General features: G+C 42.7%; 2 protein-coding genes across 2 annotated transcripts; one reads left to right on the forward strand and one right to left on the reverse strand.

The window, feature by feature from the left end:
- Positions 1 to 1,945: 1,945 nt before the first annotated feature.
- tbccd1 (TBCC domain containing 1) lies at positions 1,946 to 8,050 on the reverse strand. Its single transcript, XM_030080605.1, has 9 exons — positions 7,843 to 8,050; positions 6,566 to 6,630; positions 6,193 to 6,459; positions 5,786 to 5,947; positions 5,401 to 5,517; positions 4,887 to 5,136; positions 4,425 to 4,611; positions 3,751 to 4,281; positions 1,946 to 2,571 (listed from the first exon to the last, which is right to left on the reverse strand). Exons 2-9 carry the CDS (start codon positions 6,626 to 6,628, stop codon positions 2,361 to 2,363), a joined length of 1,788 nt encoding a protein of 595 aa, XP_029936465.1. The 5' UTR covers positions 6,629 to 6,630; positions 7,843 to 8,050; the 3' UTR covers positions 1,946 to 2,360.
- Positions 8,051 to 9,010: 960 nt separating this feature from the next.
- Positions 9,011 to 15,924, forward strand: dnajb11 (DnaJ heat shock protein family (Hsp40) member B11). Its single transcript, XM_030081476.1, has 10 exons — positions 9,011 to 9,211; positions 9,665 to 9,821; positions 10,320 to 10,417; positions 11,126 to 11,258; positions 11,422 to 11,564; positions 11,787 to 11,869; positions 11,952 to 12,009; positions 12,109 to 12,220; positions 13,695 to 13,854; positions 14,650 to 15,924. Exons 1-10 carry the CDS (start codon positions 9,138 to 9,140, stop codon positions 14,712 to 14,714), a joined length of 1,083 nt encoding a protein of 360 aa, XP_029937336.1. The 5' UTR covers positions 9,011 to 9,137; the 3' UTR covers positions 14,715 to 15,924.
- Positions 15,925 to 16,348: the final 424 nt, after the last annotated feature.

The raw sequence follows: 16,348 nt of genomic DNA on the forward strand, positions 1-16,348 counted from the left end.
ACGCAACAAAACGCACGTGCCAGCTCCATGCCTCCACCTCACCAGTGCCCACCAACTCGTGCCCAAATTCTGACTTGTGGATGAACCCAGATGCAGCGATTATGGCATAACCACAGATGAAGAAAATAGTAGCGCATGTAACAGTGCTGTGCAAAAAAGGCGCTTTTTTATTATAAGTACAATTGCATTACATGTATTGTTTGAAGTGTACTATTCTGAGGTGACCTATTGCCCTCTTTGACTAAGCCATTTCATTGCCCAAAATATTAGAAATGTAATTATGTGGGCCGATAACAAATTATTTTGTTTGTTGCGGCCGATGCAACAACCAGTGATGCCACTGTTGCAATTCCAAAAATGTGAAGAGGACAATAAAGGCTAACTTTTTGCTTTGACCACTTTATTTTTTCACTTCCAATACAACTTTTGTGAACAAAGTATAGTTAGCACTTTTTTACTAACGTTTTGCTGCTAACAGGCAGGATACAATCAAAATCAAGAGTAAACCACATCACATTAACCATGATGTACCTCAACGTGTAGTGCTTGCTTGAAATAATGTCTCTTGATAGCCAATCCTAAGATAAATATTCATGAATTCAAAGAAAAAGGGGAAAAAAAGAAATTACTAAAATGTAACAGCAAAGAGCCACAGAGGAACCGCATCTGTTGCAAGAAAAGGCTTCACATTTCCAGATGCAATAACGGCTGAACTTCCATTACAGTACGTAATTTATTGGAGGATAATATATTGACTACCGGTATATTGTTACTGCAGGTTGTCTCATGTTACAGATGACTGAGTCAGAGTCAAATGCAAATTTCTTTTTTTAAACAACTTTATTCATCTTAACATTGTTTTGTGTGCGTGTGTGTTTTAACATTTACAAGGAACTGTGCTCTTGAAAGCATTTTCATGGTGTATCTGTGGAGGCCATAGTGAGTAAAACTGAAAGGCAAGTTTGAGAAGAGTAAGGCATCGTGACATTACAATCTCATCATTTCATACTGGCCTTAAAGAAGAAAGACGTGACAGCATTTTGCGACAGTTTGGCAACATCAGCATTGTTCTATACAAGGTGCAAAAATATATTTAACAGTACAAATTGGACGGTAAAGGTCTGGCTTCCTTTCACCCACTAAACATAAAAATACTGCCTTAGAGTCTTTTTCTGCAGGTCTACTCAGACCTGAATCCTCAAATGTGTGCATTTGGGCTGATGTACATCCTGTTCTGTAAGACCACTTTCAAAACACAGCTATTTCCTCTTCAAGATGACTCATGCAGCAATGAGTGGATTGGTCAAAGCAATCATACCACTGCACTGCTTCATGCATATCAGTGAACAAAGGGTAAAGAGAAGGTGGGTGCCTTTTGAGGTGCACTGTCATACGTTACTGGCTTGAAGCACCCTTCGAGGCAATAACTCCTAAAATTGTGCCAGAAGCAGAGTGGGCCCTGTAAAAAAATAACATTCTAATGCTGAAGGAAAAGGCATATCCGTACAGGAACATCCATGCAAAAATATACAATAACATTACAGCAGACCTAGACAGGATACATTTGTAAACTGTAAATATGTTGTGTATGACTGATTTTGCCTCACTTGGCACATTTACAGTGAATCAGGTGCTTCAGTTGTGCAGAGGAAGTGAAATTAGCCACATTTAGTGTGTTGTTCAGAACTTCAGAGTGAATTACACTACAATAAATTATTAAACTCCTTCCTTTGAATTAGAAATAATAGACAAAGCTGCCTTCTGTGCTGGCAATTCGATTCCCCCATTCTTATTTAATTAGCACACATTAACAAAAAATACATTTATCTAACCTGAGCTAACAACTTTATGTACCCTAATTGATTTGTCATATCCCAAGTGCTAAATTATTCAACATCATCTAAGTTCTCCATCCTTAAATGTGCATGTCAGTTTCCCTTTTTTAAAAAAAACATTTCTACACAAACCAATTGTACATGTGGCCAATTTAGTGAGATATACAGACAAAATTTATGAAGCAAAGGAGGTCCACAGCAGGTCCGCAGCAGTTTCCACACCGCAGCATGGTTCTTTATGTGATTAACCCCTCTACATCCTGTCAGCATTGCGAGTGCACAAGGGTTGTGCTTGCCATCTTGCTTTAGTCCAGTCCTCTCTCTTCTTGTCCTGGACATGTCAAAGACTCAGCAGCCTCAGTGAAGTAGGACTAGCGTGACCAGCGCAATAAACATACTACAGTTTGTGAGTTCCAAACCTTAACAAGGCCATATGTATCCTGACGTGTGCACAATGTCATGCTAACATAATTAACAGGCACAATATCCTGCTGCTAGGGACCCAAAAAAATGAAACCCAGCATTTCAACAAGCCATAGGTGTCTGTCCTGCTCCTTGTCTAGTCCCAACATATGTGGTATCATTAGATTTGAAGTCACCAGCAGGCCCGTTGGGGGGCTCCTGAGAGTGCAAGGTGGGCGGGATAAGGCTGTCAAGTTCCTGCTTGTGCCCCGATTCCAGAAGCCACTCGTGAAACTTGCGCTCCACCAACTCCTGGAACTGACGCCGCTGCTTCCTGGAGAGCACAGGAGTTCAGTTAAAACAGGAAAATTGGTCATGTACCGTGAAGAAAAGAGGTTAAATGTGGGGTAGCTCAGTGACGAAATACTGTAATATAGGAATTTGCCAAAAAGGAAATATGAAATAAAATAAATTACTGCTATGAAATAACATTCTAGTCATGAGCTCGACAGGGTCAGTCACAGTTCAGAGTCCCCAGAGTTAATATTCACTGACACTGACTTCTCTGCTGCTGCTCTCCAGTGATACATCATCCACTCACACTGTCATTGATTTTGGAAACTGCTGTTCCACGAGAACTTTCCACTGATGACAGAGCCCACCAGCTGCCTGAATTATAAAACTGATTTCCACATTATACCTAAATATCACACTTAAAACCCAGACTGAAAAGAAGAGTGTACATCAGGAGATCAAGGGAAACACTGGTTTAAAGTCAGGGATATTGTGGAATCACCTGACTGCCAAAACAAATCCTGGCTGTGAAATACAGCTGTGACACACACACACACACACACACACACACACTCACACAAAATACAGCTTAGTATCATGATATTCTTGTGTGTGATACTGTACAATTTAAGCCCCTTGTATCAATAGGTATCTTTGATATACTTCATTTACATATGGTCCTATGACATTTGCATTTTAGTGCATTGTGCTAATTTTACTTTAATACATTGGAATTGAAATTTTGAAGTGAATTGTTTTCAGTCAGTTTACCACCTCAATTTATCATATACTGTAATATGCTGTATATTTTTTAGTCTACCCAGGTGTTACACAGTAGGCAGCATTTTAAGTTCTATTTATACATTTTCAGTCAGTTTTATTGAGTGAGTTTTACTGATTTTATAGAAGTTTGGCAACTGACCTGTGTGTGGTGTTGTAGGGTTAGGGTTAGGGTTAGGGCAGTCTTGTATTGTGAGGTGCTAGCCAATTAGTCTTAATACCATTGGCTTCTTAAATTTGCTGTGCACACTGAAGACCCCAAGAGGAGGAACCCTTTTGATGCTGGTGACCCCTTGGCCCCTACTGTAGCACCACCATCAGACTAAACTTTGAATTTGTTGATTCAGGTGGTTTCAGGTGCATAGCCTGTGGTCATTCACCGACAGCACAAAACCAGTTAATAATGGTGTGACTGAGAGGGATTTTGTCTGCCACTCACTTGTTGAGCTGGGCCTCTTTCACAGTCTTCTGCCAGTTCTGTATCCTTTGTTGTTTTTCCTCAAGCACTGCCTGATACTGTGCCGGCAGCCCCCCTGGCACCTCACACGTGTCCCCCTCCATCTGGAAAGGTACCACCATAGTGTGGAACTCAGATGCAGGCAGCAGGCGGTAGCAGGAAGGATCTGGGTTGGACGAAGAGTTGAGTGAGGGGGTGAAAAGGCCCTCAGTTCCCAGCAGCAAAGGACGATCCCAGGCACTGGGCACCACTGCCAGTCCCACACTAGCCATGTGGTCCTCTAGGCATGGGTAGTGGGTGTGAAATGGCGCAAGGGTAATGTCTGTGTTCCCAGGTAGGAGCAGAGGGCGGGTGGGTGTCAGGACATGGATAGTGCAATGCGACGAGGCTCCGACAGCGATTCGGCCGGCCACACACACCACCCGCACGTTCTCACAGTTGTGGATGTGGACGCTGGTCTCAACAGGACCCAAGACGATTGTGCTGTCACGACACTTGTCCACACTGACTGATCTGGAGGTACGTACACAAATAAACCCCAAAACGGGCAAATTAAAGTTACAATTGCAGAATTGAAGAAGGAATGGCCAAAAAGCAGGACATTACAAAACCTGGACATGCATAAAAAGGCTCATACAAGTGGAAGCAAACCTTACCTGAGAGGTGAGAGCAGGTATATGAAGGCATCCGAGCATCTGTGTATTTTGATGTTGGTACCAGTCAGCTTATCTGAATCTTTAGCCAGTGTCTGTTTGAAGACCTGAGACATCAGCACCATCTTACTGCCAGGTGGAGCCACGTGAGTGTTCCTGGCAATCTTAGCTTTCTTCATGGACCCTTCAACTAGTGCACACAAACATACAGCAAGAGGACTGTCATCAAAGTAATGCAGACAGACAGGTAGAGGCAGAGGGATGGCTGGAGGGAAGGACGCTGTACACACACCTAGGCTATATCATACCACATTCCTGAATGCTCATTCTTACTCCCTGAGGCAGTAACTACACTGGCTGAAATTACAACACAACCACAACAAAATAGAAAACTCAAACTTAGGTTCTCCTTATAAAGGCTGTGAGGGCTTCATTTGATCCTAAATCCAGGAGGTTTTAACACACCTTGCTGGGCCCAGGCCAGTTTCTTTCCTGAGCGCAGGCAAGCGGTAATCCCAAAGGGGTTAAGTGTGAGGCTGTGTCGAAGACAGGACAGCAGCTGGTGCAGGGGGAAGGAGCGGCTGAGAGAGGAGTACCCGGCCTGTGTCTGAAGTGGACCTTTGGACAGGAGCCTGTGGACAGGCTGGACGGCTCTGCTGTGGCCTGATGAGCCCTCCAGGAGCAGGCTCAAACCACGCACGGCCTCCAGGGATATCTAGGCAAACCCAACCGCAAATCAGCTTTAATGCATCATGTTTTTGCAGAATCATCTGCAGTAACACACTCTACATAACTATATTATAAGCAAAATTCATAAGATGACTCTAAATAGTAATGTGCTTTGCTTTCATGCCAGAAATCATTGTGTAAAGTATCATTCCTTTAGCTATGATTGAGATCTCATTTTAGAACAAATTGTTTCATACATTACAAATTGTTCTGTTAATTGGCATAAAATGTGTACTGACTGTCCACTAACCTGGCTGTCTCGTATGGCCTGTCCAGAGCCTGTAAGCTGGCCTGGCTCCACCAGCAGCTCCAGCATCTCAGCTAGATGGCTGTGTACAAATGACAGATGGGCTTGATCGTCCCAGTTCTGCTGAGCCAAACAAAGACAAAAAAAGGACTGTGAGAGGCCAGTACGGGGGGAGCTGTTATGAAGGACTGAAGGATGAAAATAAGCCTCTGTTAAACATCAAACTCGATAACGCATTTGTTGAAGATATTTTGCACTGCGTACCAGGCAACTGTCAGCATTACAAAATAAGTGTACATAAACAAACAAAAACTGTACTGTATTCCCTGCAGTTATGTTGTATGTCTGCATTTAGCGACAGGGTTTTGCCATCCATGAAAAAGGTGACCTTGTTCTGAGAGCTGGTCTTGGCCTCTCGGTCTGAGGAGGAGGAGGGGGAGCGGGCACGGTGACTGGGCCACTCTTCACCAATCAGAGAGGTGCGCAAAGACACACGGTTCAGCTGCTGGATGTAGAGGAAGAGGAGGAACTGCAGGGTGTCCACAGATAGCTGGAGGAGAAGATTAAGGAAAGATGAGGTGAATATCAATATCTAGTTCATATTCCCCAAGGGGTGCAGGATTACAATATTGTTCTGAGCTTTTAATCTCTTTGAATACAACCTCCACCAAGAGAAACAATAGGAAAGGGTGACAAACAATAGGGAAGGCTGCAATGAGCACCACACACCTGTGAAAGAACAAGAACAGGCTCCCCTTTGATTTAACAGTGCTCCTCCCTTTGTCCCATTCTCACCTTGCTCCTTTGGTGGTCCAGCTCGCTTTGGGAGGAGCACTGGGAGAGAGACTCAGCCCACTCCAGCCTCTTCTCAGGAGCATGACCTACAAGGAGATCAAAAGTCTCAAAGTAGAGCCACGCAAGGTCATCTGGGAGCTGCAGCTTCCCACAGGCGATATGCCTCCACATGGACCAACTCAAAACAGGGAAGCATCCATCCCGTGTTCGCACATAGGTCGCCATCTTACGCAGATAATGCAGGCTGAGCTTGGAAGGGGGAGCCACCTATGATGATATTACACCTCAGTTATCTACAACATCTGTATCCCAAGGAATACACAATCAATGCAACAAATGACACTGAAAAGCAAGAGTGTAATGTACTATTTACCTGCAGCGCTCCCAGCAGGAAGGGCTCCATGCGTGGCCATATGCTCACACTGCCCGCCTCCATGTCTGAGGAGAAAACAGAAAACAAAACACAGTTGTGGACATTTATCACATGCAGAAAACAGAACAATGCCACAATGGAAAAGAGCAAGTGCAGGATATCTTACTTGCCACTATCAAACCTCTGAATGTCAAACTTACTCATAAGGGTGACACTTTTGCATTGCACTTTTATGTCTTTAACATTACATTACATTACTCGTTCCACTGCTGTTTAAATTGTCAATTTTAAATTGTCAATACTTCTGTTTAAATTGCTCATATTTCAATTTTTTTTTTACAATCCTTGTTTATAGTGTTTATATTGCTTACTGCTATTTATCATGTGTATACTGTATATTTCATCTAAATTTGCACATTGACCTACCTCTATGCACATTTTATACACCCATGCACACGGTTTTTTTCTGTTTTTCTTTGTTGTACATTGCTTTTTGCACACTGGGTTATACTTAGATCTTATTCTGTTGTACTCAGATCTTATTCTGTTGTACTTAGATCTTATTCTGTTGTAGTACTCAGATCTTATTCTGTTGTAGTACTCAGATCTTATTCTGTTGTACTCAGATCTTATTCTGTTGTGCTCAGATCTTATTCTGTTGTGCTCAGATCTTATTCTTTTTTTTTTTTTTTTATCTTTTTTTTATTGATTTATTTAATCTGTAATCTGTGGATACTGCTGAAAAACTGTGAATTTCCTGCGGGATGAATAAAGTATCTATCTATCTATCTATCTATCTGTCTGTCAGCGGACTTGAAGCTGATGGAAAGCCGTTTCCATCAACCAGCTTTATATGTGGCTGCCCATGCAACATAGTCAGGGGTAGCTCGGTGTGATTTGCATCTAAATGTTCACTTACTGTCAGCTGAGATCATAGAAATTGGTTTTCTATGACTGAGATAGCCAAGATATGCTGCAAGTGTCATGGTAGCATGAAGTTAGTGTTCTCATGACAACTGGGACACGGCTGCTCGGTAAAAACACCTGTCTTAGCATCAACACACCATCTTAGAGGACTACTTAAAATAACACTTATCATCCATCAAATGTGCACAAAGCTGTCGTGTTTTATTTTTCCAGTAGTGAAAGGTAAATGTGTTGGCTACAGGACTGACTTAACAGCTGCTCTCGCCTCAGTAAGCTCGCTAAGTAAGAGTTGGTGTTAGCCTGTTAGCATGTTAACCTAACCGAGCAACTTTATCCACTTGTGCTCTTACTTTCAGCGTCGTTTCTCGTCCAAGCCACACGTTGTTCCGTCTCGATGGGAGAGGGGGTCGACAGCCACAGTCCTTCATAAGTGAAAAGATGAGTGTCCCCTGTCTGGTCCACTCCTGTCGCCGATTCGGTTTATTGTGAAAAAGCGAGCACAGTTCTTCCGTCCTTCCTATTTGGCGCCCTCCTCTCGCTCAGTTCAAAACTTCCAACTGTTGCGCGCAGGGCACGGGGGCGCGCGTATCGTGCACTGCAAACCAATGGTGAGACAGTAAAAAAAAAAAAAAAAAAAAAAAAACATACAACTGCTTCAACTAATTAACACACTAAACGACGTCTCTCTCTTATCCGAGCAAAAATACCGTATATTAAAATTTTCAAAGTAATATTTTTTTATGTCTTTAACAGGGTTGCCAGATCTGTGAGACAAAAGCAGCCAAACAGCAACTCAAAACCAGCCCAAAACCCGCCCAACCTGGTATAAAAAGGGCCCAAAAATATGCCCATAAAAATCCATATAGTCCAACAGCAAGTGCTATAATTGCAAAATGCACTATAATATCTATAAAATAACACCATAAGCATTAAAGGCAATTTAACGAAACAGTTCTTTCACCTATTTAATTTACAGTATATCAGAACTTAAAATATAATATGGGATACCTTACTTCAGCTGACAGGCACTGGGCACGAGTGGTGCTGATGATGTGATTGGTCATGTGCTGAGTGGCCTCACACAGCATTGGCATATTATTTTTCTGTGGAGCATGTGACATATGTGGATAGTTTACATGCTGATCTGGCCCAGGAGTCAGTTTGACAGGATTTGGGTATAAACATCGGTCATTCAAAATATGAATCTTTATTCATGTCTGCTCAAGCCAAACCCGCGGACAAAATTTGTTACCCGCGGCAACACTTAAAAAGTAGCCCAATTTGGCGGAAAAAACGCGGACTTGGCAACCCTGGGCACGGGGGCGCGCGTATCGTGCACTGAAAACCAATGGTGAGACGATAAACAAAACGTACTACAACTGCTTCAACTAATTAACACACTAAACGACTTCTCTCTCTTATCCGAGCAAAAATACCGTATATTAAAATTTTCAAAGTAATATTTTTTTTATGTCTTTAAGAAGTGGGCGTGGTTTTGTCAGAGGGGCGGGTCTTAGTGACGACATCCCGGGGGTGGGTTGGTTGTCCCTGACAGGAGGAAGAAGGCTAGTGACTGACAGCAGGAAACCAGTCTTCAAAAGCCGGCTGTTCTTTTTTGGCCTCCCCCAACAAACACAAGGGATCTATGGCTAGCAGAGGGATGAATCTGTGCAACGTGTGCCTCCTGCTCCTCTACGTTATCGCGGCGGTGCTCGCCGGGTGAGTCGCTCGCTCCTTCAGGATGCAGCACATTGGTGAACCAGCATCGCCAGCTGGTACACATGTTCCATTGTGATTGGTCTAGGCGGCTGAGCCCGGCTCCCATGCGTGGACTGCACTGGAACAGCCTGGGAGATAGTGTCCGGGGCTAACTTGCTAATAATGGCTTTTGCTGTTTTTACACTTGGTAATGTGATGGGTTTTCATGGTGCGATCGGTGCCTGTCGTATCGTCACGCCCGTGTTTTTGAGGGGTGGCTAAGAACTTGTTAACCTACATAAGCTAAGCTGACTAGGTGGCTCGCTATAAGGGGGAATAAATATATAATTCACCCTGCAAGCCACCAGCTGTGTGTCTTTCCTCGTCATGCCACACTTTCCACACGAGGGTGATTTATAATTTGCTCCTGCCTTGCTCCTACGTCCTTCACACCCCCTTGTATTTCTCATGCAGGCGAGATTTCTACAAGATTTTGGGGGTGAGCAAGAGTGCATCGATCAGGGACATCAAGAAGGCCTACAGAAAGCTGGCACTCCAGTTACACCCCGACAGAAACCAAGACGACCCCCAGGCTCAAGACAAATTTGCAGACTTGGGGGCAGCGTATGAGGTGTGTATGCGGTGTTTGATGCTTGATGAGCGGCTGCATAAACCTGTAGCACCGCGTCTTATTTACCTGCAGCGTTTAATCAAAGCTGTTGGATAGACAGATAATCCGAGACAATGGGTTTTGTGTAAAAGTTCTTTGTGTACGGAAGCGCCTGAGGCTCAGATGCTGAAGCCCTTTCTGTACGCGATCCATTTGGTTTGTCGTTGGAAACCAGACGGCGGTCGTGATTGGTCAAGTAGACAGTGTGGCTGCTTCTGATTGGCTCTTACGTGGAGCTGCTGGCGCTCTCCAAAACCTGACGTGGAGCGCCAGGAGTGGGTTCAGATGAATGCTGCAGGTGTATCTGAACCCAGAGTTCACATCACACACACACACACACACACACACACACACACACACACACACACACACACACATATTACCACAAACAGTCTTGTGATTTGAGGTTAGATATGCAGAGCTTGTTCGTCCTGTGACTGACAGGTTGTTTACTTGCAGGTCCTCTCAGATGAAGAAAAAAGGAAACAGTATGATGCGTACGGAGAGGATGGTCTCAAAGAGGGCCACCACGGCTCACACAATGATATCTTCTCCAGGTGAGTTAAATGAACTGAGGTGTTTTTTTGTTTTGTTTTTTTAATATGAGGATCAAAAAGGCAGTGGAGCTCTTTAATTAGGAATAGGGCTGTGACTAATGATGCCAATTAATCCAAAATTTATTTTATCGATTAACTGATTTTAATCATGCAGCATATCATAAATCATGACGGTTGCTCATGGGAAGATAGTCGAGCCTAAATCACTCTCTTGGTCTGACCAGTGGCCAAAAAAATATCCAAACTATTAATTCTTGTAATGACATGGGCAGCAAATTTTGATGAATGACTAAAATGATGAATCGGTTGTTTAAATTATAATCAGTTCATTTTCTACTGCTGACTAATCGATTAATCAGCTAATCGTTTCAACACTGTGCAAGGGTTCTTTGATTATAGCTGTTTAACTTGAATTTCCAGATGATTTGCTACAAACAAATGTTTCATAAGACACGACTATATAATGGGCTGGTATTGAATTACTGGTAGTCATGTGTCTCTGTTGTTATAGATCGATCATTATAGAAGAGTGCCGGGTGTATCAAAGCTTTGATGTGATCATATTGCAACATATGAAACTACTGAGCTTGTTTGCCTGTCTTACTATAAATAGTGTCATTAATAAAAGAACTGCTTAGTCCTCGAGGAAAAGTGCAATACTGCTGCTCTTATTACCGGCCACTTCTCAACTCTGTCCTCGTTCTTTAGCTTCTTTGGCGACTTTGGCTTCATGTTCGGTGGAAACCGACAGCAGCAGGACAGGAACATCCCCAGAGGAAATGACATCATACTCGACCTAGAGGTCACGCTTGAAGAGGTGTACTCTGGGAACTTTGTAGAGGTGAAATTTCTTAAAAACCAACAACAACAACAACAAAAAAAATGGCATTATCTTCAGCTGAATCCAAGCTGATTAATTACTCAGACTTTTTGCTTAATTTCTTGTCAGTATACTTGTTGACCTCTTAGCTGACCTGATTTGCTGTTCCTGCTTTGCCTGCCAGGTGGTGCGTAACAAACCCATAGCTAAAGAAGCCCCAGGCAAAAGGAAATGCAACTGCAGGCAGGAGATGAGGACGACACAGCTCGGACCCGGCCGCTTCCAGATGACTCAGGAGGTGGTCTGTGATGAATGCCCTAACATAAAGTAAGTCATGGTCAAAGTTTCATTTACTGTCCTCAATTTTTTTTTACATCTTCACCAAGAAGAGCAACTAAGGATCAAGAATTTGTCCACAATAATCTGCAGCAGGGCATTTTTTACTGACTTTAATACCTCAACACATGTTTTGTAAAGGAAGACCTGCTGTGAATGTGTAGATGATTTTTATTGATGTATGGCGTTATGTGGCTGTGCTTTTAACCACAGGCTGGTAAATGAAGAGAGAACCCTGGAGGTAGAAATTGAACAGGGAGTGAGAGATGAGATGGAGTATCCTTTCATCGGAGAAGGTGAGCGTGCTCAAGGCTTAACAGATATGATTTGTGTTTTTAATATTCTCTGTACTCAACCCCCTTCGTTGTGTGTCCACAGGGGAACCTCACATCGACGGAGAGCCTGGAGATCTACGATTCCGCATCAAAGTGTTGAAGTATGAACATGTCTCGTTTACTTTACATTATCTGTGTCAGCGTGACAAATATCGATGAAAGAATGTGTTTCCTAATGTGAATACTCGTGTATTTTTTAGACATCCTGTGTTTGAACGCCGAGGAGACGACCTGTACACCAACGTGACCATCTCCCTGGTGGAGGCACTGGTCGGCTTTGAGATGGAAATCACACACTTGGATGGACACAAGGTCCCGCATGCACCCATTTTCAATTCAATTCAGTTTCACTGTCGTTAACACAACACGCAGGCATATATGCAAACAAAAAGACGGGTACAGCTCTGCCAAAACAGTGCAGCGGAGGCACATAGGAACATACAGGGCAAAAAGTACAGATACAAAAAAACACAATAAAATACATAATATCAACATATGTACAAACTTAATGAGGTAGTATATATCTGAAGTATTTCTAACAGAGCTAAAGATGGCAGTACAGTTGTCCCTCGCTATAACGCGGTTCACCTTTCACGGTCTCGCAGTTTCGCGGATTTTTTTAGTGCAATTTTGCATGCTTTTTTTTTTTTTTTTTTACTGGACTTATTTTTCTACGAATGTTTGAACTTTGAGAGTGTTTAAACAAGAGAGAAAAGTGAGAAAATGTTAATGCCTGTCTGAGAAAAGTGTATAAAGTGTGTAGTGAGGGGTTTTACAGCCTTAAAACATCTATAATAATTGTAAAAAAAAATAAAGCTGACTATTTCGCGGATTTCGCCTATTGCGGGTTATTTTTAGAACGTAACTCCCGCGATTAACGAGGGACCACTGTAGTGCGAAAAAGTCATCACAGTGGAGAAACGGGGGGAGGAGGTGGACAGAAGGGATCAGCATTTGAATGCGGGTAGTTTGAGAGAACTTGGCGGCAGTGTGTGTGTGTGTGTAGGGCTCAGAGGGGTTCAGCTTGAAGAAAAGATAGCGTGAGTGTGTAGAGTTGTTTCTGAGCCTGGTAATACCGGCTCTGAGGCTCCTGTAGTGTCTCCCACAGGGCAGGGGGGAACACAGGCTGTGGTTGGGGTGGGTGGGATCTCTGCTGATGTTGAGACCCCTGTGCAGCTAGTTTTTTATGATAATTGTCTTTTAATGGCTGGTAGTGGCGAGCTGGACACCGGTGATCTGCTGGGCCTCCTTGATGACCCACTGCAGGGCTTTCTGTCTGGCTGAAGTGAAGTTCCCATCCCACACTGAGGTGCATCTGGTTAGGATGCTCTCAGTGGTGTAGCAGGAGAAGTCAGGGAGTATTTTGGGAGATGGGCAGGTGCTCTTCAGCCTCCTTAGGAAATGCAGCTGTTGTTGGACCTCCTTGTCAAGGAAGCAGAGCAGGTGTTTGATGTCCAGGAGAGGATTTGTAGACCAAGAAATGAAAAGCTGGGAAATTTTAAAGCTGCTAAATATTGTAGTGAAGACCTCAGCCAGCTGGTTGGAGCATTCCCGGAGGACGCATCCCAGTATGCCGTCCAGGCCAGCAGCCTTCTGTGTGCTCACTCTGCGCAGTGAACCTCTGACCTATTTGGTGGTGAGAGTTAGCACCTGGTCTCCTGGATGAGTTGGGGTTTTGGTGGCTGGCAACTCCTTTTTAGTGGTAGATGAATGAGAAAAAGTGCAGATGTGATTAAGTGTCACAGTGTGAGTTAAATGGATGGCTGCCTCTGTCTTTTCATGACAGGTCCATATCGTGAGAGACAAGATTACCAAGCCCGGTGCAAGGTTGTGGAAGAAGGGAGAAGGCCTGCCCAACTTTGACAACGTCAACATCCGCGGTTCCCTCATCATCACCTTCGATGTGGACTTTCCTCAGACACAGCTGGACGAGCAGCAGAAAAACGGTGAGGAGGGAGGGATAGAGCACAGATGTTGGGGCTTATCCCAAAGATGGAAAAAGAGGATGACGAGGTTGCGTGTTTTTCAGTTAGCAGAATTATTTTATCTGCTCAAATGAAATAAAAGTAACAAGCTTTTAACTTAAAAAAAAAAAAAAACTAATGATTTACAAGCAGTTGGAAAAACCTTATATGTAAAGATACTAGATACAACAAAAATGTATTGAGTAACCCATAACCCAAGCATTGGACAGAATCAAGGAACATATACATGTCAAATTTTAGTGCCACTAATATTGAAGTCAATGGGCCGGGCATAGAAAGTCCCATTACAAACCACTGTACCTGTTGTTTGACTTTGACAGGAAAGAGATTCAAATACACATCAAAGCACAGTGTACGTAATGTGATCAGTTTGAGGTGTCATTAATGAAACAGTGCCAATGTAGCCACATCCAAAACAGTTTGAAATGTACATAGGTCATTATATCAAATGTGAGCTACTTTACAATATAACCCTTAATTACAACACCTGGCTTCCACACTCGGTACTAATTTGAACGAGACAGTGGTGTAATGTCATTTCCGTCTTTTATGCATTTTTTTTTTGTGTGTCTTTTTGCATGTGCCAGTAAGTTATGTTTAAAAGGAGATTGCACTGGGTTCAGAGTTTTCAGGAGGCAGATCAATAATCAATAAAACTATGATACACTTTAATAACCTACCAGATATTGGTGATGCTGAAAGATGCAGTTTTGTGTGTTTGTGTGGTTTTTAACTAACATTGCTCTGTTGTTGCAGGTATTCGGAGTCTTCTGAAGCAGGGCTCGGTACAAAAGGTTTACAATGGACTACAAGGATACTGACACAGCAACAGACACAGCCTTGGACTGAGTTGTCTGACACACAAACACACTCACACACTCACACACACAAACACACAGACACCGTCAATCAACGGGAGTGTGCTCAATGAATTGGGCGGGGGTGTATTTATTATTTTCAGATTGTTCTCAGGATGGCTTGAATAGATTTTTTTTTTTCTACTTTTTAATGTTCTGCATTTTGCCAGGCTGTGGCACCTTTGCTGTTGTTTTATTTTTATTTTTATTTTTTTTGAAGTTTATAAATAGAAAAGATGCCATATCCCTGTTGTAATCTGTTTGTCCCCACGTTTTATTATCAGTCTTTTTAAAAAGCAGATTCCCTTATTATTTTAGAGTGGAGAGTGAAACTCATTCAAATACTGTCTACTACTGTGTCGACCACTATACCATCTGGAGCAGCAAGTCCCAGGCCACAGCCCAGTGACTGAAGGAGGGGCAACGTACAGACTGTAAATCTCAAGGTTCACCCTAATCTACTTGTTGACAACGTCCACTAACCTCTGCAGCACTGAAAAATGCTCCTTTAAAAACAAAAATTAGTTTTATGAATGTAAGGCAAACAAGTTCACTTATTGAGTTCCTTCCTTGGTCAGATTCCTGTTCAATAACACTTTGTAAATAAGAAAGAACAAAGTTTGTCTGTTTTTGGGGGGTTTTTTTTACATTTAGTTTTCCTAATTTATGTTGGCTCCCATCTGTTTATTTTGGTCAAGTTGTGATGTGAGGTCTGTCTGCATCGCAGTGTCTCCAGGGCCTCTGAGCTGAGAGCCGACCTCTTCAACTGAGCAGTGGAGTCCTATTTTCGCAGTGGGATCGTGCTTTTACCCCGCTAACCTCTCTTTTTTTCACACCTCTGTCTCTTTCTTTCTCATTCCCCCCTTTTTTTGACTTATCATACCTCACTAAAAGGGACTTCAGACCACGTGGCATCAGCAGCCCTTTTGGGCTTTGTTCTTGCTGCTTGAACGAGGGCAGTTTTGTTTGCAAAAATTCCCAACTGAGCATTTTGTTTCCTCATGGTTTAGGATTCACATACTCTCATCTGTTGTTGTTAAACTGAAATGCTGCCTCCAAAAGTTATGAGAGTATCATGGCCTTAATTAATTGGCCATTTTTACAGCGTGTTTAGGGGGGAGATACTGTACTTTTCAACTGACTGAATATAAATAAAGATTTCTATGAATTCTGAGTAGATGTCATGTCAAGAATGCACCAGCAGATGGCGTCAGAGCTACAGTCAAGTGGCCAAACTATGACCTCTGAGGAATGATGAGGCTGCAGGCTGGCAGGTCATGGTTATAGAGGAGTTGTGCAACATGACTGACAGGTGTTTCTTCTGTTAACAAAAAAAAAAAAAAACTTGGTAAAATTTTTATTTATTTATTTTTTTTTTTAAAGATGATTCATACATGATTCCTTCTTTCAAAACTTGCTCTGGTCCCCAGCCTCTGGATAACAGATTAGCTGCTAATTTCACCATTGTCCTATAGTAATGTAATTAAGGCAAACAGTGGGTATGGAATTGTAGAAATTGTAGAAAGAGGCAATTTCTCATTTCATTATGTAATCACATGGACAGGAAACAGGATTTAGATTACATAATTTGAAACAAT

The sequence above is a fragment of the Myripristis murdjan genome, chromosome 21 (assembly GCF_902150065.1).
Source record: "Myripristis murdjan chromosome 21, fMyrMur1.1, whole genome shotgun sequence".
Taxonomy (NCBI): domain Eukaryota; kingdom Metazoa; phylum Chordata; class Actinopteri; order Holocentriformes; family Holocentridae; genus Myripristis; species Myripristis murdjan.

Excerpts from the sequence above, each read along its gene's own strand:
- tbccd1 (XM_030080605.1), bottom strand. The coding sequence starts at position 6,628 with ATGGAGGCGGGCAGTGTGAGCATATGGCCACGCATGGAGCCCTTCCTG. Across the intron at positions 4,612-4,886 it reads ACTGGCCTGGGCCCAGCAAG|TTGAAGGGTCCATGAAGAAA; the intron begins GTGTGTTAAAAC and ends TGTGTGCACTAG. Across the intron at positions 4,282-4,424 it reads TACCTGCTCTCACCTCTCAG|ATCAGTCAGTGTGGACAAGT; the intron begins GTAAGGTTTGCT and ends ACGTACCTCCAG.
- dnajb11 (XM_030081476.1), top strand. The coding sequence starts at position 9,138 with ATGGCTAGCAGAGGGATGAATCTGTGCAACGTGTGCCTCCTGCTCCTC. Across the intron at positions 9,822-10,319 it reads ACTTGGGGGCAGCGTATGAG|GTCCTCTCAGATGAAGAAAA; the intron begins GTGTGTATGCGG and ends GTTTACTTGCAG. Across the intron at positions 11,259-11,421 it reads ACTCTGGGAACTTTGTAGAG|GTGGTGCGTAACAAACCCAT; the intron begins GTGAAATTTCTT and ends TTTGCCTGCCAG.